The 23,873-nt window shown below is 35.5% G+C and overlaps 1 protein-coding gene across 4 annotated transcripts in view; it reads left to right on the top strand.

Annotated features, from left to right (window-relative positions):
- The window catches only part of trim33 (tripartite motif containing 33), a 78,624-nt gene extending 59,692 nt beyond the window's left edge, over positions 1-18,932 (top strand). For 2 of the 4 annotated variants that reach the window (XM_062978672.1, XM_062978671.1), the window contains exons 13-20: positions 691-754; positions 4,592-4,751; positions 7,293-7,639; positions 8,896-9,019; positions 10,386-10,460; positions 10,869-11,021; positions 13,668-13,718; positions 13,800-18,932. In XM_062978672.1, coding sequence (XP_062834742.1) covers positions 691-754; positions 4,592-4,751; positions 7,293-7,639; positions 8,896-9,019; positions 10,386-10,460; positions 10,869-11,021; positions 13,668-13,718; positions 13,800-14,012 — 1,187 coding nt within the window. In that variant the 3' untranslated portion in view covers positions 14,013-18,932. The remainder of the gene's footprint in view (positions 1-690; positions 755-4,591; positions 4,752-7,292; positions 7,640-8,895; positions 9,020-10,385; positions 10,461-10,868; positions 11,022-13,667; positions 13,719-13,799) is intronic. The other 2 variants (XM_062978674.1, XM_062978673.1) reach the window with 1 other exon arrangement.
- Positions 18,933-23,873: the final 4,941 nt, after the last annotated feature.

Here is a 23,873-nt window from a genome sequence, read left to right as displayed (position 1 = left end):
ATGACTTCCCTGGATCTAGACGCTATTCCCCTATTGATGCAGGTCAGAATCCCGTTGGCTTTCTTAGCAGCCGCATCACATTGCTGGCTCATGTTTAACTTGTTGTCCACGACGACTCAAAGCTCTATGTTTTGAGATAAGAACAGATGCCATATACCAGTTGTCATCTGCTCACCCATAAAAATCGTAATAACAATATCTGAGAAACTAGAGTTGATACTTTTGAACCCCAAGTAACCCCAGGAACAGGCCTGAAAACTAAGATATCAAGGATTTTCTTTGGGTTGGGCTGTGTAATTAATAAAAGAGATACAATAATATGAAGCTGAACAACAGTCCCTTCATATTTGCTTCCACTTTAGTGTTTTCACTAAAGTGTCAATTCTTGTAGCTAGGTTACATTCTGTCCCAGAGGGGGTCATGAAGCTCCTCTCCAGAACTCAAGACTTACTTTGAACTATAAAAACGGAGTCTAATGCCACACTAGTAGATTGTTATGAAGGTGTAAAATGCTGGTGAAATGAAAAGAACATAGGGATTTAACCTTTCTTCCTTTATTGACAATAGTTGACTATAAAAAACTACTTACAATTGGCAGTGCCAATAGGATAGGATACCTTTTGTATAGCCACAGATATGTGTTTATACCATTCATACTGTTTATGTAAACACCAATTCATCCTTTCTTAGGTTTATCCAATTCCCATACTCCTGTGAGACCACCTAGTACCTCCAGCACAGGCAGTAGAGGCAGGTAAGTAAAGGTTTCAAAATCAGCTGCTGATGTCTTGTGTAAGTTTGCAAAAAAAAAAAAAAAAAAAAACCAGTTACGGTGGAGAACCAGCAAATTATAGGTTAAGAAAAAATAAAGGCTTTGCAAATTCACTCACAAACCAAAACCTGTAGAAATTGCAGGTAAGACTCCTATTTATATATGATAAAGAAAGAGGGCAAAACATTTTGTGATTTCCTACTGCCCTAACTACACATGTTCATTTATTTCATCTGATTCTAGTATTTTTCAGATCCAAACTTTTTCCTCATCTTATTCAGACATCATTGAAGTTTGGAGATCAGCGCTTCACCAGTTTTTAATGAAACTCACAATTTAATAATTTAATAAAACTCACAATTGATTCACTTGGCCTTCTCTATTTTATGTGTGTGTGTGTGTGTGTGTGTGTGTGTGTGAGTGTGTTATATGTGTTTCCTGAAGGCAAGTCAGATAATTACCTAATTTACTCAGAAAGTCAAAAACCTTCTTCCTTTTTTGAGGTAGATTTTGTCAGGAAATTGAGATAAAGCAGCCATAAATCAACCAGCTTTATCTTCTCGACTTTCAAAATAACTCTGTCCTTAAATGCACAAGATTCCGTATATTACTTCAAACAGACTCCAAAAGCCTGCTCCTGAAAAGAGCTGTTCTTTTAACTTTATTTACGAAGTACATACAGCACAACCTTAAAAGCACGCCCGATCTCGGTCACATCATGGCGATAAAAACAACACACTTGCGTTTTCTCTTCTGTTTGATACCGGAAACTACGTGGCTTGCATTCCTTCAATGTTACTCCCCTCTATTGCATTAAACTACTGTAACTTCTCTTCACATGCAGTTTAAACAAAATGTTGTTTTCACTCAAACATCAAAAACACTTGAGAGATTTAGCCCTTTTACTATTCAAATAAAGAAACTTAACTTCTGTCATTTTAAAGCACCAGATTCTGAAATCCACTTCTGTCAAGTCTGTTTTGTTCTCTTCTTCTTTTTCCAGATTATCTTTCATCTTTTCCTCTTTATCAGTTCCACCCATTTTAATAAAATACATGGCTGCATCCTAGTCCCAATCAGAGTAAAACCATTAAATATATCCGATTCTACTATGTGTTAACTCACAATTGATTCAATTCCTGTTACTTACTCTGTTTGTCAAAACAGTCTCACCCAAGATTTACGTTGTGTTGCAGAATCCAATTGTATATAATTTGAACTAAAAATAAAACCAGCATTTTTTTCAGGCTTAGAACAAATTTTGTTTATCATTAGAATATAAAACTTACTCTGCTTGCGTTATATTTGCCAGATATTTAATTAGTTTAAAATTAGCAATTTGTATTACCTTTCCCCCAAACATACCATATTTTGGTGATAGACTTTTGCCTCAATACTCAGCTTTCTGCAATTGTATATCTACATCCTGAATTTATTATACTCCCCTGTTACTAAATAAAGCTAGTCACCAAGAATGTCTCCTTATTTAGAAAGACGTTTAGTTTGCAATAAAGTTGCCATTGCCTGTATGATAATTCTTCATTGTTGCATCTGGAATAGAAAATTTGAGTGCGTGAATTTATTTATTTATTTATCATAAGCTTCAAATGAAAACTATGTGAAACAATATACATGACTTTATTCTGGGACCCTTAATGTAGAGTATTTGACTTTTTAGTGTGTTCATAAACTTGTGATAACCTTAATTATTGAACATCAGCTAGAGACAGTTGAAAAGTAATAAAAATAATCAAGTGTCTTCAAAGAAATGTCATACACCACCAGAAATTATTAATATCTGACTTTCCCAACAGTTTAATGATGTGTTGAAAACACTTCAGTTTTTTAAGTTACGGCCTCCAAAATAAAATCTGCAAGGCACTTACCATTATCCTTGTCCCAAGTCAATGGTTCTCACACTTTTGGCCTGAATATTTAAACTGCAGTCATGTATTTATCTATGTTACATTTGGAACAGCTTGTGCACCTTTAGGTTCTTTATATCAAATTCCATTATAAGTATAAATCATATGAATTCAATATACCGGAGCTGAAGAAGCCTCCCCTGGCTTATAATCGGGTCAAGGTCAAGCCGGCAGTGGAGCCTGGAGGCTGTTGCTTGCAATATATGATATATTTATCTCTCATCTTACTCTCCCTTTTCAGTGTTTTCTTTTCCAAATCCTCCCTTTCTCTTAACCAAGGGAATATTTTGAAAAGGGAATGAAGCCCCTTGCAAGTCAGGAAGAATATATATATATATATATATATATATATATATATATATACATATATATATACATATACATACACACACACACACACACACACACACACACACACACACCCATTAATCTTATAGAAGCATTTCCCTCTGAAATATTTGTTAATCTCTGTTACAGGTATATAGGCATTTTCCCCTTCAAGCCTTTGCAATCTCTCTATGTACCTTTATATTTGTATCTATCTATCTATCTATCTATCTACATTAATTTTATATATGAATTTCCCCCTCATATGTTTGCAAATCTTTGCAAATCCTATAAACATATAGATATCTAGAGATTTCAGTGTACCTGTATATCTGTGTCTGTGTATATATCATTATATATAGAGAGAGGGATATTCTAGATAGATATACAGTAGAGTCTCACTTATCCAACATAAACGGGCCGGCAGAATGTTGGATAAGTGAATATGTTGGATAATAAGGAGAGATTAAGGAGAAGCCTATTACACATCAAATTAGGTTATGATTTTACAAACTAAGCACCAAAACATCATGTTTAACAACAAATTTGGCAGAAAAAGTAATTCAATACACATTAATGCTATGTAGTAATTACTGTATTTACGAATTTAGCACCAAAATATCATAATGTATTGAAAACATTGACTACAAAAATGTGTTGGATAATCCAGAACGTTGGATAAGCGAGTGTTGGATGAGTGAAACTCTACTGTATATGAATATAGATATGTAGGGCTTGCAAATATTGCAGGGGAAATGCACACACACACACACACACACACACACACATTTCTAGATAGATATGAACATAAATATGTAAGGCTTGAAAATATTGCTGGAGGGAAATGCACATATATAGAGGAAGGATTTGCAAATGTTTCAGGGGGAAATGCATATGTGAAATTAGTATATATAATTTTATAGATCTATGTCTAACTCTGCATTGTTTATATAGGCCTGTTACTATGTTGGAAGTTGGCCTGAGTCCCCATGGGGAGATAGGGCAGGGTACAAATGAAGTTTTTTTAAAAAAATTATTATTATTATTATTATTATTATTATTATTATTATTATTATTATTATTAAGTTAATACCATATTGTTTTGTTGACCTTACTTTTCCACTTACAGAGCTAGTTTACTGTTTTTCTTTAAATACGGTAAATATTGAAAAACCTTTAACCTACTGATGCCTCAGTATAATTTCGTTGTGAACTATTTTCATTTTGAAATTTACCAGTAGCTGCTGCATTTTCCACCTTCGAGTTAATACATTTCCCCACTTTTTTGTGGTAAAATTATGTGCCTCGGCTTATATTAGGGTCGGCTTATACTCGAGTATATATGGTAGATTGCATTTATATGGGATACTAAAGTTTTATTCCACTATGAATATTTAGAATAACTCATGTAGTGCTAATAACCAATTTGGTTTGGGTACCCATAACCAAGGCTTCTTACACTTATAGTTATTGTAGCTTTCAGTAAATTAGGGAGAGTGTTTTTAATTTTCAGAATTCTGTCTTTGACAATTAGTAAAGATATTAATGTAACCTGTGTGTTTTCCAGTTGTGGCTCCTCTGGCAGAACTGTTGAGAAGAGCAATATTAGTTTCAAGCCTGACCATGTAAAAGTTAAGCAAGAGCCTGGCACAGAAGAAGAGGTGTGCAGTTTCTCAGGACCAGTAAAGCAAGAGAAAACAGAGGATGGCAGGAGAAGTGCCTGCATGGTAAGACTCTTATTTCTGTGTTCCACCATTCTAGTATTCACTACGCAGCAAAGAAACCTGTAGGTATTTGTATTTCTCTGAAGAAATAAAGCAAATGTACTGTCCAATAGACAGTTCAAGAAGATTTAGCCATTTTCAAGCACGTTGAGGGGAATCCTTCATTTGTTGTTTAAACTATTTTCAGGCAGGTACCTCTTCTTGTGAAACCTGGTCTCTCAGCAATAAATATGAATTATTCTTTCTATCTAATGATGGGCATTCTGTAGAATTAGAATTCCACACCTACAGTACTGGAAATGTTTCACTTCTACTTCATGAGAGTACTTTGATTTCCTTGAGTTAATCCAGTACTTAGAAAATATTACTTGGAAAGTGATACTTATGTTGAATTGTATTCAGACTTGTATGGGCTTAAAGCAAACTAACTGAAATCCATGAAAAAAGGTAGTGATCACTAACATAAGTCCCACTGGTTTCACCAGATATATTTGACTGAGTCTGTTTCTAACTCAATGTTTGTGTATAAAAGATAGGCACCTGATTTCCTGGCACAGAGTCCAGTTTTACTATCTGAACCACATTATTGCCAAAGAAGAGGGTGTACATATCCTAATGGAAACTAAGCAGAGTCAGCCTGGATTAATATTTGAATGGAAATCTACCAATAAATTCCAGGTGCTGTAGGCTATATTTTATAGGGAGGATGGACAAATCCACCTCCAAGTATTCCTTACCTAAGAAAACAATATGAAATTCAGGCAGTTGCTGTAAGTCAACAGACAATTTGAAGACACACACACACGGCCAAGGGGTTTTATTCTGCCCATCTCCATATTCATAGGCATCAGTCATATGATGGCAAAGGTCCATTTAGCTTCCACTTTATGCCCATTGTGTAAACATTAAGAAGCTTTGATGGGGAGCTAGGAAGGCCTGAGTACTTGTAGTGACTGGTGTTCTTAGATTTAGTTGCCTTAGTTTTTCCTTAGCCGAATCTAAGGTAGCCAAGAGAAAATATTTAAACATGGGACATGACCTGAGGTTTGGGTGGCATGGATACCTTTGGTACCAAAAAAAGGAAGTGGAAAGAAACTTTAATAATCATTTTATAAGGGCAGCGCTAATTAGAGTTTGGCAGAAACACAAGATGAGATTTTATAATAAAACTCCATTATGGATATCTCCGGTAGAGGCTAAACATAAGAAAGAATTGGAAGAAGATAAGTGGCTCACATATAAACAAATCTTGAAGGCCCAAGATAAAGACCTGACGATAAAGACATATGATGAAATCAAGCAATCGAACCTGAAGATAACCTGGTTCCAATATTACCAAATTAAAGAATGTTATAAAGAAGATAAAGTAAAGGGCTTCATGGTCAAAGAGAGTATTTGGGATAAAATAATGAAAAAGAAACAAAAAACTATAAAAATATTATATAAATTATTAGAGTGGGACACAGAAACAGAACTGATTAAATCCTGCATGATACAATGGACCAAAGACCTCAACAGGACAATTAAACTTGAGGAATGGGAAAACATGTGGAACAAAAAGCTAAAATACACTGCTTCAATAAATTTAAGAGAAAATTGGCTCAAAATGTTTCACAGGTGGTATCTCACCCCTGAGAAGCTGGCAAAATTCTATAGGAACGTATCAAACAAATGTTGGAGATGTGAAACAACGAAAGGTACATTCCTCCATCAGTGGTGGTTATGTAAGGAAATCCAGAAGTTCTGGGAAGAAGTTAGGAAGAGTATGGAAGAAACCCTCCAGGTCAATATTAAAACGAAACCAGAATACTTCCTCTTGAGTATCACTGACATCAAATTAGACAAAAACCAAGAGAAATTGTTCTTTTATCTAACCACAACCGCTAGAATTATCATAGCCAAAAAATGGAGACAAAAAGAAATACCAGACATACATGAAAGTACTTGAGATTATGCAAATGGACATTCTGACAGAAAGAATTAAATTAGGACATAAAATAACAGACTGATCAAGAGTCAAGGACTTCCTAGAGAAGCAACAAACACCATTAATTATAGAATCAATATGAGAAGTCAGTAAGATAATGATACTTATAAACATAAAAGACAGAAGACGTGAACTATATTAGATGGATATGAAACATGCCTGAAAGGAATGAATTGAAAAGCAAATACTTTTTTAAAAAATATATTTTTCTTCTTTTTTTTTGCCTCTCTTAATTTTTTTTCTTCTTTTTTCCCTTTCTCCTTTTTTTCCTCATTCTATCTTTCCTATACCCACCATTGTTCTCACTCTTTCTATGTACAGAAACACTTAATAAAAACATTATATATAAAAAAGGAGTCCTATTAGATCCCAGCTTGTTATGTGAAAAGTGTCAGATTTTGAGTATGCACAAAGGCAAAGGTGGAAATGTCTTGGTTATCTAGCTTTTAATGGGTAATACTTAGAAGCAAGAACCTGAAGATAAGAAAGGGAATGAGGCACAGATTTTCCATTCAAACGTATTTCTCTTAACTTTCAATCTTGTACTTTTACTTTAGCTTAGCAGTCCTGAGAGTAGCTTGACACCACCACTATCTGCAAACTTGCATTTGGAAACAGAGTTGGAACCACTGGGAAGTATAGAAAACCATGTAAAAACTGAACCAGCAGACCTGAGTGAAAGCTGCAAACAATCTGGACATGGTCTTGTAAACGGAAAGTCTCCAGTGCGTAGCCTCATGCACCGATCAGCTAGGACTGGAGGAGAAGGCAACAACAAAGACGAGGATCCGAATGAGGATTGGTGCGCTGTGTGCCAAAATGGAGGAGACCTGCTCTGTTGTGAAAAGTGCCCAAAGGTTTTCCACCTCACGTGTCATGTACCCACTCTCCTCAGCTTTCCGAGGTATGAAAAAAGACTACTGTTTTACACAAGAACATTTTGGTAATGATTTTTTTCCTATAAGGCTATTTGCAATAAAAAGGTGAAATGGTAGCCATCAACGTCTATCAACCCATGTAAACTACAATGTCAGTATAGACTATATAAGCAAAAATTATTTCATTTTATAGGAAACTAAAAGATTTTTAGGCAAATTATAAAGTACATAGGGAAATATGCCCATGTTCTGTGAGATGCATTTCTGGCAGTTATAGCTGTCATGATCACAAGATATATCAGAACCACTCTGATATATGAGGTGTCCGTAGACACCTCTAAGGTAATGTGGCCGACATGACTACATGGAGCGCCGTTACCTTCCCGCCGGAGTGGTACCTATTGATCTACTCACATTGGCATGTTTTCGAACTGCTAGGTTGGCAGGAGCTGGAGCTAACAGTGGCTGCTCACGCCGCTCCTGGGGTTTGAACCTGGGACCTTTCGGTCTCCAGCTCAGTGCTTTAACGCACTTCGCCACCGGGGCTCCTATGAGTTAAAAACAGTGGTAAAGTTTACTATGGAATAGAAGAAATATAACTTCTTCTTGCATATCTGTTTTAGCTTTTCAAAATATGTTGTAGTGAGTACATTAATAGTCTTTTCTATGTGCCTATAATCTTAAGAAGAAGAATCTTGTTTTTGACAAACTTGGATAGGATATCATGGAAATAATATTATGAAACATGGAGTAAGACTGCAAGTACAGAAAGAAATAGCTGTTGTAAAATAATATAATTAATAGATCAGATCTCAGTAAATAGATACGGAATCTGTTTATTTTCCATCTGTTGTTAGATAGGTAGTGAAACTTGTCCATACCATAAGTATTGCACAGCTATCTGTATTTGAGCCCATGTTTGTGGCTTCAGACACTTCAATCTCTATTCTTTAATTATTTATGAGAAGAGAGATATAAATCAGTCCTTTAAAAACTGTATTCAGAAAAACCGAAATACAAAGTGGTTTGATATTACATGTTTACAAATGTTTTAATTCCTGTTCCTACACATCAGTTTTCAGTTTGCGCATTGTTAGGCCTCAGCATGATTCCTAGTTACCTAAAGTAAATTCATTGAATCAGCTTGTGAATGGTCAGTCAGAATTTGTGCAAACCCCACTGTTTCAATGGATCTAGTTCAGTTTGGACAATCAATAGGCTTTAGAAGCCATCATAAAATACTTTACCTAAACATCTGGATTAATTCTCTTTTCCCCACTAGTGGAGAATGGATATGTACATTTTGCCGAGATCTTAGCAAACCTGAAGTAGAATATGATTGTGATAACTTGCAGCATAGTAAGAAGGGGAAAACTGCGCAAGGTTTGAGTCCTGTGGACCAAAGGGTAGGTGCCCAATAATGTATATTTGTTTTTCTGAAGTTCAGTTTAACAAAATGTTCTTTTGTTGTAGTCTGTTGACTTAAGTTAAATATCTTTTATACACATACTTATATTGAATAATTTAATCGGTATTAGTTGGGTGGTCATATGTAGTTACTATAGTTATTTCATCACATACAGGTACATTGTATTCAGAGGAGTTTTAGATACACAGACTTGTGATTTAATTTCTAGCCCATGTGATATTTAGAGATTGCTGATGGAAATAAGATCCATTTCCCTGCCTTTGTACAATGCTTTTATTCTGTATTTTTAACCCTTTCATCCTCTATTGCTCCGTGTCCTAGTCTCCAGAGGAGCAGAAAACAAACTCTCTCTCTCCCTCCCCCTCTTCAATGTGACATCCTTTCAAAGCAAATCCTGAAACTTGTTTCAGGCTAAATCTAGAATTTCCCCTGCCCCAAAATTGGAGATGATAGAACGATATTAAATAACTTTCTGCTTTGAAAAATGTCTTAGTACAGGTTTGAAAAAAGTTAAGGGGCACAAAAATGCCTAGAGGGCTTTAGCATTACTTGAGGCTCAGGAGGCTGCTATTGGCCATTTGAGACAGTAATCTCTTAAATTGCTGTTAAAAGGCTTGTAACGCAAAGCAGTAGGTGAATGAACTCAAGCTGGCCAAGGTGCCAATTCCTATGTCTGGTTTGTTCATGTAGGTAGTGAAAAAAGTGTTGGAGGTTTTGGTTGGCTGGCTAGTTTGGTTTCTCTTTCCTTTTCCTTCCATTGTAATTGTGCCCGATAGGAGAAATATAAACTATGCTAGTTCCAAGGCTGGTGTAGCTTCCCTCTGGAGATGGGAAGGAAGTGCAATGGAGTTGAGGAATAGAAAGTCTCACGAAGGGCTCCCCCCCCCCCCCCTCAACATAGGAAGCTTATGGGAGCAGAAAGTTTCTATCCCCCCCTCTCTCTCTGCAGTAGTTTGCAAGTTGCCACTAAGTTTGCAAGCTTGATTTCAGACAGTAGTGTTTTAGGGGTTTCTGTTTACTTGCAGCCTATTTTTATGCAGTATCATAAGCTGCTGCTAAAACTCCACTTGCCCTAAAGCTCTTTCCTCCATAACATGTAACTGTTAACGTTCAAAACCCCCTTGGGCATAAAGTAGCTGTTGCATTGATATTTGAATTTTAGCTATATGCTGCAGCTTTTCCAAGTAGCCTTACTGAAATTGGTGGGAGTACTGCGGGTTTTAAACTCTTGGGAATTAAGAATCTTAATCTTGTTTTCCTGAAATGTACAATGTAAAATGAGTCAACTGAAAAGAGTCCCTTACAATGAAACTGTATTCATTGAATTTGTTTTCCTCTGCAAGAAATGTGAGCGCCTCCTGCTTTACCTGTATTGCCATGAACTGAGCATTGAATTCCAAGAGCCGGTCCCAGCTTCGGTGAGTTACTTGATGATACATATCATTTTACAGGTGATAAAATGCACTCTCTGTTAGGCCAAAATTTGAAACCAGCATTTTAACAGTCAACATTTTAACAGATGACACTTAAAATTAAAACCAAGATTAATATTACTTTGCTGTCTATGGTTTTGAATAGTTGAATTATTAACAAAATCCTTTGGATAAAAATAATTGACTGGATAATTTAAATTAGCTACTTCAAAAAATTATTTCTGTTTTATAGACTTTAGAAAAAGAATGAATAATTCTCATTAAGGAGTAATCTACTACCAGTAGGTTTATCCTTCAGCTGATTGAGGCAGGAGTCTAAAGAATATACTTCACTAATAGTGAACATATTATTTAATTTTATTTTCTTGTAATCCCTCTGCATCTTCTCAACAGATACCAAACTACTATAAAATAATAAAGAAACCAATGGATTTATCTACAGTAAAGAAAAAGCTACAGAAGAAGCATTCCCAACACTACCAGACGCCTGATGATTTTGTGGCAGATGTACGGTTGATCTTCAAAAACTGTGAAAGGTTCAATGAAGTATGTAAACTTCCAACCTGAAGAATTTCTTTGATAGATATGAAATTCTTGTTCTGCACACATTTATTTACAGGTTTTCTGTGTGGGATACATGGACATTTCAGCTAATCTCTATAGAGTCCCACTGTATAGATTATATGCATGTATTGTGTGTCAAATAGTCCTCTTTTATGTGCAGAGTATTCAGTGTGACTTCAACACATACAGACCTGCTGATCTTTCTTTATATCAGCAAATAACATAAATAGTACTTACTGGCATTAACATTTGTTTGCATATACCTTGTTATTCTTTGAAGTTCAGGATATACCGAGATTGGCCTCCGCATGCCACCAGTATATTTTTTACATTTCCCTCATGGGCAATTAAGAATCACAGACATGATCATTATATTAATTTGCATTTTGTCCAAAAGCATTTTATTCTTGTCTTTCATGCTACTGAAATTGGATTGGCTCAATATGTGGCTGCTTGAAGAAAACTATACTACTGTGTGTCATATCAGTATATGACAAGTTATGGGTCAAATTTTGCTTGAGTTGTTTGTGGAGTAAACTTCCCTATGTTAGCGCTATTGTATGATAAGAACTATCATTAAGGATAAAGCTGATTGACAAGTTCCCTGTTGGGATAAATGCAGTGACAGGCAAATAGCAATAAAAACAAAGAAAAATATTAGAAACCATTGTTACAATCAGACTTAAGCTTTCTTATTGATTAATCCAACTGTTTGATTAAATCTAATGTCTTCTACATGAAATTAAATCAGCCCTTGTAAGTAGCAGTGGTGAGAATTAAACAAAATATTAATCAATTTAAAAGGGCATTTAGACATATTTGGAGAGATTAGAACATGACGATTAGCTATGAGAAATAAGTGGAGTTTCTGTATTTTTGAACTCAGATTCTGAAGTTGGAACACATTTTTCCAGCTTCTGGCAATACTATGCGTATCTGATTAGCCTTGTTTGAAATAGGATAGGTATACCTTCTTTATCTAGTCCTAGAGGACTTTGATCATATAAAAAGGAAGTATCTGTGAGGATAGTTTTCAGGCCTATACATTCTCCTTTTAAGACAGGAAAGTACTTAATATGGAAATGGGAGCTTACAGGTCTTTCAAATATAAGATTGGATTCAGGTGATCATGTGTAAACCAAATATTTTGAAAACAGTAAGGGCTAAAGTTGATCAATAAGTGTCAGTACTAAATATGAATATTTAGGCCAAATGTTTTATTTCCAAGTTCAAAACTGTATCTTGAGAAATTATATATTTACAGAACAATGTAATTAAGTCCCATTGATTCAGTAAGGCCTCTTCAGAAATAAGTGTAGCTTTTGCTTTTGCTTTTGCCACTTGTCCCTTTCAGTCTTGCTGGAGAACCTTTTTCTCCCCCCCGCCCCCCGCCCCCAAAAATAAAATAAAAATAAAATAAGAGTGGGAATGAACTTCTCCTACTGGAAGCTTCAAAAATAGGAGGACCTCAATTTTAATACAAATTTCTCAAAATTAGAAGTAGACTTGGATCGACTTCTAGGGTTTGTTTTAAATATTTTTCTACCATTTTTGACAGTCTGTGTGGCTCTAGGGAGTCCAGGAGCATAAAATTGTTCTCCAGGTACACCACAGCTGCTCACTCTGTTTTATATAGGTGACAGAATCATAGAATGATAGAGTTGGAAGGCCATTCAGTCCAATTCCCTGCCATGTGGGAAAACATAATCAAGGCATCCCCAATACATAGGCAATACAGCCTCTGCTTAAAAACCTCCAGAGAAGGAGACTCCACCACTTTACACTGCTTTGATAGCTTATTTTGTGCTATGGGTGGATATTAATAGAATTGGACAGATCTTGATAATTTCACTTGTTTTAATGAGTATTAAAATAGAACTCATTTCCTCTTCAGAGGTTTTTGAAACAGTTACTATATGCATATTAAACCTTCTCTTCCTACTTGCAAGAAAAGTAAAAGGTTTAGGCCCTAAAAGGTATGAGTCACGAGACATGATAGATTATGAAAGCAGTTGGGACTCATCCTTTTTAACTGAGATTTAATAGGTGAGGTTAAGAGTTGTGGTTCACTGAACATACTGAATTTAAGAAATCAGTGATACATTCACCTCTGCAGCTCTTAAGGCTGCATAGATGGAGCTACAGGCAGAGCGAGAAACAAAGTCAGTGAAGAATGTCTGCATTTCTTCTTGTAGAAATAAATATAACTAATTGGAACAATGAGGTCTGTGTTCTTTCTATATCAAAGGTTCCCTTGAAGCTATCTTAGTGGGAAAAGACCTACCTGGAAAGCAGTGGGTCTGTTAGGCTTTTCTTTATATGAAATCATTCAGAGGAGCCCTGATGGAAAGAGTGACTGCTCAAGCATTTTTGACACAATTTCTAAGGTTGCTATGTGTCGAACAATATTGGGCTCTTGTACATGCTACCAGTTCCTGCAGCAGTATTGAAACTTACAGTTCACATATCGTAAATTCAGTAACAGGCCCTCATAAAGAGTCACCTTTGCATCAATGAGTTTTACAAATAAATTGATATGGCTGACTTTAGTCATCCCATCCTGTGCGGTCTCATGACTTTAGAAAGGATTATAATTTCCTTTGTTTTTGACTCTGGTATCCTTTTTAGATGATGAAAGTTGTTCAAGTTTATGCAGAAACACAAGAGATTAATTTGAAGGTAAGCGTTTCAGACCATGCACACTTGCTGAAAGGATGTGCATTACCAATGGGTGAATGTTGCTATCTTTTTACTTTGCAGGCCGATTCAGAAGTAGCGCAGGCAGGGAAGGCAGTTGCATTATACTTTGAAGATAAACTTACAGAGATCTACCCAGACAGGACCTTCCAGCCTTTACCTGAATTTGAGCAAGAAGAGGACGATGCTGAAGTAACGGATGATTCAGATGAAGATTTTATACAGCCACGTAGAAAACGTCTAAAATCAGATGAGAGACCAGTGCATATAAAGTAACCTGATTGAAATGGACCTAAACTATTGTAAAAAGAAACATATTTAAGTGTTCCTGGAATATTATCATGCCTTCAGTGGCCATCATATTGAAGCTGATAGTGTTCAGACAGTATTAGATTACAAAAAGCATTTGTACAGAAACATTCTCGTCAAAAGGGGGAAAAGCTTTCAACTTCTGTTCTTGATTTTGTGTTTTAGTTTTTTAGTGTTTGGTTTTTCATTTTTCACTCCCTCATTTCTCATGTACAGAAGTGTAGGGGTGAACGTTGATAAAGAAGCAAGTTTTTATAAATTGAAATTTGTACAATTGAACTCTTATCACTACTTAGTACTCATTTCTGCAAGAGTGGACCAAGGCAGTGATGTTTCACTTTCATACTGGGCTGCAGTTTACACTGCAAGAAACCTTCCTCAAGATCCTCTTCATGCAACACTAAGTGTGAATTGGGTTGTTTTTATTCGGTGTCTCATTTAACTGGTATTGCAAGTATCATATTCCGTGTTGGGTCAAGTAGCTAGGTTTTGCTTTCTTTTAATGACCTTGTATAGAAGTACCGTAACTTGATCATTAAATAATTTTGAATTGGAGAATGCAGGAGTGCGAGTTCTTCATATGTCCCTCATTAAGTCTGGTTGCAATCAATGCTTTTCTGTAGGATTCATGCTGTTGAGTGGAAGTCCTGAGCACAGCACACTTAAGTGAGTATCCTCTTGGAATTTATTAATCCTATTTTTCTTCCCCTCAGAGGCAGGATGTTGGCTGGAAAATTGAATATAGATTTCAGGAACTTCGGTATTAGACTGTGGAGTTAAAAATTGGTAACTGGCTGTCCAGTCTTCCCTAATAATAGTTTCTGATATACCACTTTCAGCAAATTTTTGTCAACTACCAAATGTGTAAAATTTCCTATATTCACTCTGTCTTACTTGTAAATAATGGTACTGTAAATTCTTCAGACAGCAACATTTGCTGGGCTGTTTTTAAGCTAATATTGTTCTTACTAATGTTCCTAATGAAGAACAGGTTTGTAATATGCTCTGTTTCTAAAACTGTTCATAGTTTGAAGTTCTGTATTATTTTGTTAGAGCTACTCAGAGTTTTCTTCAGAAGCAGCTTAAATATCTAAGAGAGAGTTTTAAAAAAGTACTTGTCCATAGTGTAAAATTTAGAAAATTTACATGGATCAGTATACCAGACTTCTGGGCAGATAATGATTACAGGAAGGCCCATTATGATAATCTGCATGTAAGCAAGTTATTCAGTTCTGCTTTGATGGCAACATTGAGAACAGAAATACCTTTGCAATACTATAATTTAAGAAGTAATATTTCTTACATTCAGTTGCGCCACTTTCAAGCCATTCTCCAGAGTACTTTTATTATGCCAATGTCAAAGAATGCAAACCATACTGAGGTGTCCAAAATCAAATTTTGCAGTGATAGGATCCTGATTTGTCATGGTTCAGAGTGTTTAAGAACATATAATTGATCTATATAGTAGGGATGAATAGCTTCTTTGCACAGTGTATTTTCTCAGAGATGTTCTAGAGAGTTCCAGCACAAACACTTGTCTTCATTTTCTCAGCACACAGGCAAAAAGTAGAGACAGGCTATAGCTGGTTCCATGATGTGAAAGTGATTTACTTTCTGAGATTATTATTGTCTTTAAAGTGGAAGGGTCCAGTAGAATTTGACAATTTCTAAATTGTCAATACCTTAATATAACAGACCGTTGCCCAAATGGTCAGAAATTATTTTTGTCATGAAAAATCAAGACAGTAGCAGTGGGACAAAAATCTAAGGTTAATTTCTAGCCTTTTCATGCTCAGAAGGAAGAACTGAAATGAGATTGTATTATTTATATAAAAATACACGGGCTCAAACTCAGTCTCTCTCATGCACTCAAGGTTTGAAGTAGTGGACTTGGGAAGTATTTGTGTGCTTATCCTTATCATAGCCCCATTTGATTAATATCCTGTGTGTGTAGTTGAGAGGATGGCATGCCTGAACTGAAAATTAATGTGCCAACTTTCTAGCACATGGATTTATAACTGACATTTTGGGAAAACCAGGCATTGCCAGCAAGGAAGTGCAAGACAAAAGGCATAGTAAATTTTGGGTGATAGTTTAGTGTGCAATGGGATATGCTCCATGAGTCTTGAAATGTATAGTTTCCTTACTACATAGAAATTCTGCTTTCTGTACTATGAAGAACATTTTACAATTATATTACTTGAAAGTTATATTTATAACTGACTTTTTGGGAAAACTGCAAATTGTCAGTAGGGAAGTATAAGACAAAAGGCATAGTAAATGTTGAGTGATAGTTTAGTGTGATTAGACACATATTTCCTATACTCAATTTACAATGGGATATGCTCCATGAGTCTTGAAATGTATTGTCTCTTTACAACACAGAAATTCTGCATTCTGTATTATGAAGAACGTTTCACAACTATATTACCTGAAAGCTGCAGTGTTGTCAACATAGTTTTGTACATTATCCTATCAGGTACTAGCTAATTCTGTGTTTCCATGCTGCCCATATAGGTAGATCTGCTTTTCTGAGCCATTTAACCAAATTCTATACAGGGCCCCTCCTTTGAAAGTGACTGTGGTCATTTGACCATATATTTATTTTTGCAGCCCTGCAGGGTTCAGTATAAATGAAGAGAGAATTATAGTGTTTCCAAAATGTAAGAAAGCCATTGATTTTTTTTCAATTAAAAAATAACAATAACAGCCTTTTTCTAGCACACATTGGGGCTTTGGAGGGTGTTGCTTTTCCCGTTTGATTATTCATAATCTGGAATATATCAGAAATTCTACAAATTGCCAGTTTCTGTTCTAGCACTATATCACAACAAGATAATACATGCTTTGTAAACCCTTTTTATGTTGGTTAAAATTTCCCTATGACATCCAGATTTGTTCACCTGAAGTAACTTCTCTGCAACCTGTGCAGTATCGTGGGCCTCTCTATTTGGCAGTTGATGTATGTCTGTGCAATAATTGAGCTATACTGAGATTGAGAGCATACTTTATATTAGAGACAAAGTGTGTAGTTGATAGTGGAGCTTTCCTTGCATGTGATATGGATTTATCTGTGCTGCATAAATTACCGTGTAACTTATGTGTAATGTGATCCCAAGATTCTCTGTCACTTAATTTAACTCTTAAACTCTGATTTTTAAATGATCTTGTAAAGAAAAAATATTTCAAATGTTTCTTGGTTGTATATGTTCCTAAAGTTTAAGTTAATCCAAAGAGAAAAAAAGGCAATTTGCTTTGAAACAGGAAGGACGACAAGTGTACAGCGTGCTGACTGTGGACTTTTCAATTACCTCAGCAGGTCCCCTGCCTTGTAATTACTAGTGATTAGTGTTAGTTTAACCAGCTAAGTATGTTCAGGTCTTACTTAACCGTGCCCTGGAATTAAGTGTCCTATCATATACTATTAAGGCTTAATTACTATCCAAAAAAAGGTGTCCCCCCAGCTTTTAAAGTTAGAAATGCTGTTAAATGTAGTTAGCCTTTTTTCATGTGAAAAGATTCCCATTAATACTTTTTGATGTGGCAATGACTGTCAGTTTTCTCAGCGCTGGATAGATGAATGGAATGTTTTATAAACATTCCTGCAAGCCACGTTAACCCAGAAATATTTTTTAACAAATCACCCCAATTTGCCATTTAGCAGTATAAGTTTTTTTAGCCAGTTCTATTTAAGTCTAGGTAATGGCAACAGTGTGTTGAGTTTGAATATGTAAAGTACTGGATGTTGGCTTCTTTTCCCCTTTTTCCTCCTCTCTCTAGGAAAAAGCAATAAAACTGCTTTGTCTGTTGCCTCTTTAGCATGGCAGGAATCCTATTCTTTTAGGTAGTGGTTTTATAGGAAAGTTTTTGTATGTGTATCACCAAGTCTAGCTTTTAAAAACAAAATAAAAATGTGCAGTTATAGTGTGGCATTTTATTTTAAAAATTGGGGAAAGTTAACATATTTTTTTAAAAAGTAGGTGTTTGAGTAAATAATGGAGGTACTTTTTTAAAATCTTTATATGCCACAATTTACATGGACATATTTCAGACTAATGCACAAGATTTGTGATGTTAAATAATGGCTACCATTATTTCCTTTTCAAACTTGCAGGTGCAGTAAGCTTCATCCATTGTAGCTTTTTGTGTTCTTTTGCCTGCTTCTTCCTCTCCTTCTGAAGGATATCTGAATCAAAATAGTTTTGAAACATTCATAATTTAGAAGCTGCTTTACAGTAACAAAATGCAGTTGTTTTATCTGAGTGCATTTTAAAGTTGAGAAGCTCTTGCTGTCTTTTAAAAATTATTTGTGTACAAAGAAATACAAAGAATTTTATAGAAATCTCACCTATTTCAACATTCCCCTCAGTGTGAAATGAAAATTTCAAATGGAAGATGGTGCATGTTAAAGGCCTGCAAATGTGAGCATTTCTTCGGTTCAAAATGCCATTAAATATGTATATAACAGGTCTATAAAGATTTGTGCAATCAAACACCTGTTCTAATTTTGTATGTAAACATAGAAATCAAAGGGTTCAGTTCCCAACATTCATTCTTTCTGGTAATGAAAACTGGTACTTTTGCACATAGTTAACTTTACGGATTCTTCAGAAATGTGCTGTTTCTGTGGTATTGTATTCTCTGAATTATATTTAATTTTTTTAACAAGTTAACGTTTCTAACTGTTCAGTTCTTGTGTTTTCTGGCTGGTGTGTAATAAAGGCATTTTTCCTTTACATTATTATTTAATACATTTAGCAGCCTGTAAATATTTCTTGTTAAATGCTCTGGAATGTGGTGTAGCAGTTGTATGAGAACAGTTTTAAACAGCATTGTTTTGAAAATCACTTTGTTTTGGTTATTTCTATTAAATTAGAAAAAAGAAGAGTCTTTCAGATTGAGTATTATTCTGTAAACTCGAAAGCCTTACGAACAGATGGAAGGATTTTTTATATAATTGTTACGAATATGGGAAGAGTTTTTTTAAGGTGAGAGAGGGTTCATAAAACCACTTATTACAAGAATAAAGTCACTGATTGGTAGCCATAATGGAAGCACACTCAATGGGGTTTACAGTTTCTCAAGTCACTCCTGACACAGAAAAAAAAGAGCAGATACAGTATATTTTCTCTTTCCACTTCAGCAAATGAAAGACATGCCGAAGAGGAAAAATTGCTACTGTACTTAAAAAAACACTTTGGTATTTTCTAATCAGAATTCTCTTTATACTGAAAGCAGTGTTGTATTTCTTAGTATAGATGTTCTCTACCTGCACATCACTCATTTATTTACAACTGAACAAAAATGTTATGGTGTGGAAGACATTGTGTGAAAATACAGAATGAAGAGGTGAATTCTGGGTTTTTCTTATAGCTGCCAGATAAAACTTCAGGGCAGGAGAGTGGTCTTCCAGATAGTGGACTTCTGTGTAACACAAGCATTCAAGGGTTTAACTTTAAGCATGTCATCAGCAAGTCTTAACTGCATTAATCACATGTAAGTGTATATCTCCAACTTTGCCATAACATAACAGTTGTGGATTATCAGGAACTTTCTCAGAAAGGCTACATCGTTGTCTTTTCTTCTCCGCACTGGATGTATGCCCTAAATCACCTAATTATGTGGCTCTAATTAGTTCTTTTATTGTCTCCTGATTCCGATTTAGAGTTTTGTTTATCCAATCAGAGAATTACATATTTTTTTTCAGTACACACTCCATTTTTAGGGTACGCTTTACTACTTGTTGTCAAGTTTTTCTAATGTATACTAACCTACAGGGTGACCTAAGGTCATTCTTTGTGGTTTTGTTTACATTCTTTAAAAGAAAATTTGGAATTCTTCCCAGATTTCTGAACACTTTTTTTGTTTGTTTTATTCTACAACTGTTGTGAATCTTAGATTCTACATTCTACCATCAATGGGCTTTATATATCCTTATTCAATTATAGGTAATTTTTAAAATGGTATTTGTACAGCTTGCCAACTAAAATGTATCAGTCCTGTGACAAAAACAATTTGGTATTTTCTGTTAGGCAAAATCCACTTTCATGACTGACCACCATGCTGAATTACTTATCACTGATGAAGGCTTTGGGCCACATGGGTAGTGCTGTGAGTCACTCAAGCAGCAAGTACGATGCATTCTTCTTTTTGTAAATGAAGGGCAAAGCATAGTTCTGCCAGGCCATCTGCTCCTACTGCAGCCAGCCCATCTGTTCCCTCCCCTGCTGTTGGGTTCAGCCTGGCTACCTTTGTGGCCAGCCTTCTGAACTGCTGTATTGTCTCATCTTTCTCTCTTGGGAAAAACTGGCCATTTGTTGTATTCTGAAGATGAACAATCTGAATTTTCAGTTTACATGTTTCCTTTCCTTTCCCCCCCTCTATTTAAATATGTGTGTTTGAACAGAGGGCACAGCAGCAAAAAGGTGGCCTATCCAGAAAGGTTCTAACTTCATCAAGACCATGTATACTTCTAATTGTTGCTATGGATGAACTTACTTGCAGCCTACCTTTCATTGTTATCCATTTTATCCTGCTGTAAAATGGCTGCATGGGGTTCCTGTGTTTCCAAATATCAATTGCTCAGATCATTGGTTGGCCAACATGATGCAGCATGGTTTGACCAACTGGAGCTGACATTATGGTGGTATTGTAGTTTCCTTGTGCCTCAGTTATGAAAACAATATACAATGGCATGAACGAACAAACATAATAAAAACAATATCATAAAATAGCAGTAAAAGCAGTTCAATCTAAAATGAACACCATTACAGTACCAATCAGCATGAAGGAGTCCAATACAGTCAAACGCATATTAAAGCCACCACATAAAAACCTCACAATTTAAACTAAATGATAATAATAATAATAATAATAATAATAATAATAATAATAATAATAATAATAATAATAACTTGACTCATATACCCGGCTTACATATGGGACAAAATGCCCATAGACACAAACACAATCAATCAAAGCAAAAAAACAATTAGAATAAAATATAGTTTAAAATAAAACATTAAAACACAAATTCAATAGAACATAAGAATATAAAACAATACTCAGCAAAACCAGTTGCTATAATAGAACTTATTGGCAACCAGTGGCGCAGATTTAATAGGGGCGTTGTGTACTCCCTATAATTACAGTAGGTCCAGTTAGAAGTTTGGCTGCCAAACTTCGTACCAGTTGCAATTTCCGGGCCATCTTCAAAGGCAGTCCCACGTAGAGTGCATTAGAGTAATCCAATATGGATGTAACTAAGGCATAGACCACCATGGCCAAGTCAGGCTTCTCGAAGTACAGTGGCAACTGATGCACAAGTTTTAACTGCGCGAAAACCCTCCCGTCCACTGCCAACATCTGAACATCAAGTGTCAGCACTGAGTCCAGGAGGACCTCCAGACTGCAGACCTGTGTCCTCAGGGGAGTGTAACTCATTGAGCACAGGTTGCTACCTTATATCCCAATTGGCCAGGAGGACTTCAGTCTAGTCTGGATTAAGCTTCAGCTTGTTGGCCCTCATCCAGTTCATCATAGCTGTCAGGCACTGGTCCAGGATCTGGGAAGTTGTCTAGTAAAAAAAAGAGGAAAGAGACAAGTGACTTCCATTTTTCCAGCTAATGAATACAGTTATGCACATATCCTCTTTCCTCTAAATATATGCTTTAAATGAACTTCTAGATAAATATGATCCTGCTATTCTTCGAAGTCTGAATACTGTTAATCTCCCTCAATATTCCCTCGAAAATAATACTTGGTTCCCAATCATTACTGAAACAATTACTTTTCTCAGAATCAAAACAATCCATTTATCAATTTTTGCAAGATTGTACAGTTTTATCAGCTCATCTACTTATGAAGCCACATCCTTCCACATCTGTCTGGTAAAGTTTAGCAGGTGTAATATACTGGATGACACTTGTCATGTTTCATCTGTCTATTTATCCATCAGAGTAATCAAAACATATTCTGATTCAATTGAATTTTTAGTTTCAAAATGTCCTCCATTAGGTGATATATCTGAATCCAACATTTTTTCTGCCTTAGCACCACATATGATAATATAGTGGGATCCTTATATATTTTAGATAAAGTTTCTGGTGACAAATGCCCTCTTATTATTTAAAAAAATCTAAGACCGTAGCTTAAAGAAAATGTTTAACTCTTCATACACATTTTCTTTTACTGATCAGTCTGCATAATCGGACCATCATTGTAAACCCATTCATCATACATTCTTTAATTTGTATCTTAGACAAAGTTTCTGGTGACAAATGCCCTCTTATCATTTAAAAAAATCTAAGATCATAGCTTAAAGGAAATGTTTAACTCTTCATACACATTTTAGTTTACTGATCAATCTGCATAATCGGACCATTATTGTAAACCCACTCATCATACATTCTTTAATTTGTTCTTCCTCCCATTTCCATTGTTAATAATAATTTATACATCTTAGCTATTAAATGTTCCTCGTCTGTAGACAGTTGTACATTCAAATTCTGATTTAGTTAATTCAAAACCATCTTGAACTGCTCAAATATGTGTCTACATCAGTGGTTATCAACCTTTAGGTCCCCAAATGTTTTGACCTTCAACTCCCAGAAATCCTAATAATTGGTAAACTGGGATTTCTGGGAGTTGTAGGCCAAAACACCTGGGGCCCACAGGTTGAGAACCACTGGTCTACACAAATACTATTTAAAATTACAACCTTCCAAATTTTCACTTGTTTTCACTTTGTATTGCCCCTTTTCCAGCAATAGCAGAGCTCAGTAAATTACACATTTACCTTTAAATATTGTTTCTCTTCTTTATAAGGCTTCATAAGGTGAAATCCATAAAAGCATTTTACAACACAAATTTGCTTATTTCCAAGTTCACACAGATTTGCCTTTTAAAATTTTCTAGACTTCAGTGACTTGCAGCCTGATCCTTTCCATATACAGGCAGCCCCTGAGTTATAAACATCTGACTTACCAACTACTCATAGTTAAGAACAGGGTGAGACACCAGGAAGTGAGAGAAATCTATCCCTTGGAAAGGAAATTCACTCCTGAAAGAATTATCATGAGGAAAAAAGGTATCTCCACTGCAGCTTTATCAGCAATCCTTGTTTCCAGGACAAGCCAAATTTGAAATCTGAACAGGGGCACAGACAGCAAAACAAACACCACAGGGGTGTTAACCCTTCCCTATGCTCTCAAATGTATGTATGACTGGAGTTACACTTTAAAAATGTACCTGCTCCAACTTAATAACAGACTCAACTTCAAAACAAACCTACTGAACCTGGGAACTGCCTGTATTTGAAATGATACCTTGGTGCATATTTTACTGTTTGAAACCTAAAGAGTGTTCCCCTCCCCAATACAACACTCTGAAAAGTCTTGCTGAATTTGATTTTTGTCCATTCTCTACTATGGTTTCTGCTGAAAGAGGTACCTTTATCCTGCAGATGGTAATTCTGGCCCTGACAGAGTACCAAATGTGTGTCAATGTTTGACTGATGGATTGAACTGGACCTCAAGTGAGTTTGAAAAATTAAAATAAGTACAGATATTTTGGAAAAAACATGGAAAATGTACAGCAGATCACCATTAAAAGGCAATAATATTAAAATTATTTAAAACACATAAAAATCAAACAGAAGGATTTCCTTAAAACAGTTTCTGAAAGACTTGAGGTGTTGATTTTTAAATCATTGCCTGCTGAATCATGTTAACTAACAAGTTGGTAGTAACCCTTAAAACAAGTTTTTGTTTCCTGTAACTTACTTACTTATGTGATCCCTCGTAGGCCGAGGACGATGGTCTTCCAGTT

The sequence above is a fragment of the Anolis carolinensis genome, chromosome 4 (genome assembly GCF_035594765.1).
Source record: "Anolis carolinensis isolate JA03-04 chromosome 4, rAnoCar3.1.pri, whole genome shotgun sequence".
Taxonomy (NCBI): domain Eukaryota; kingdom Metazoa; phylum Chordata; class Lepidosauria; order Squamata; family Dactyloidae; genus Anolis; species Anolis carolinensis.
The sequence above is the reverse complement of the archived record's forward strand: the minus strand, read 5'-3'. Positions and strand labels throughout refer to the sequence as shown.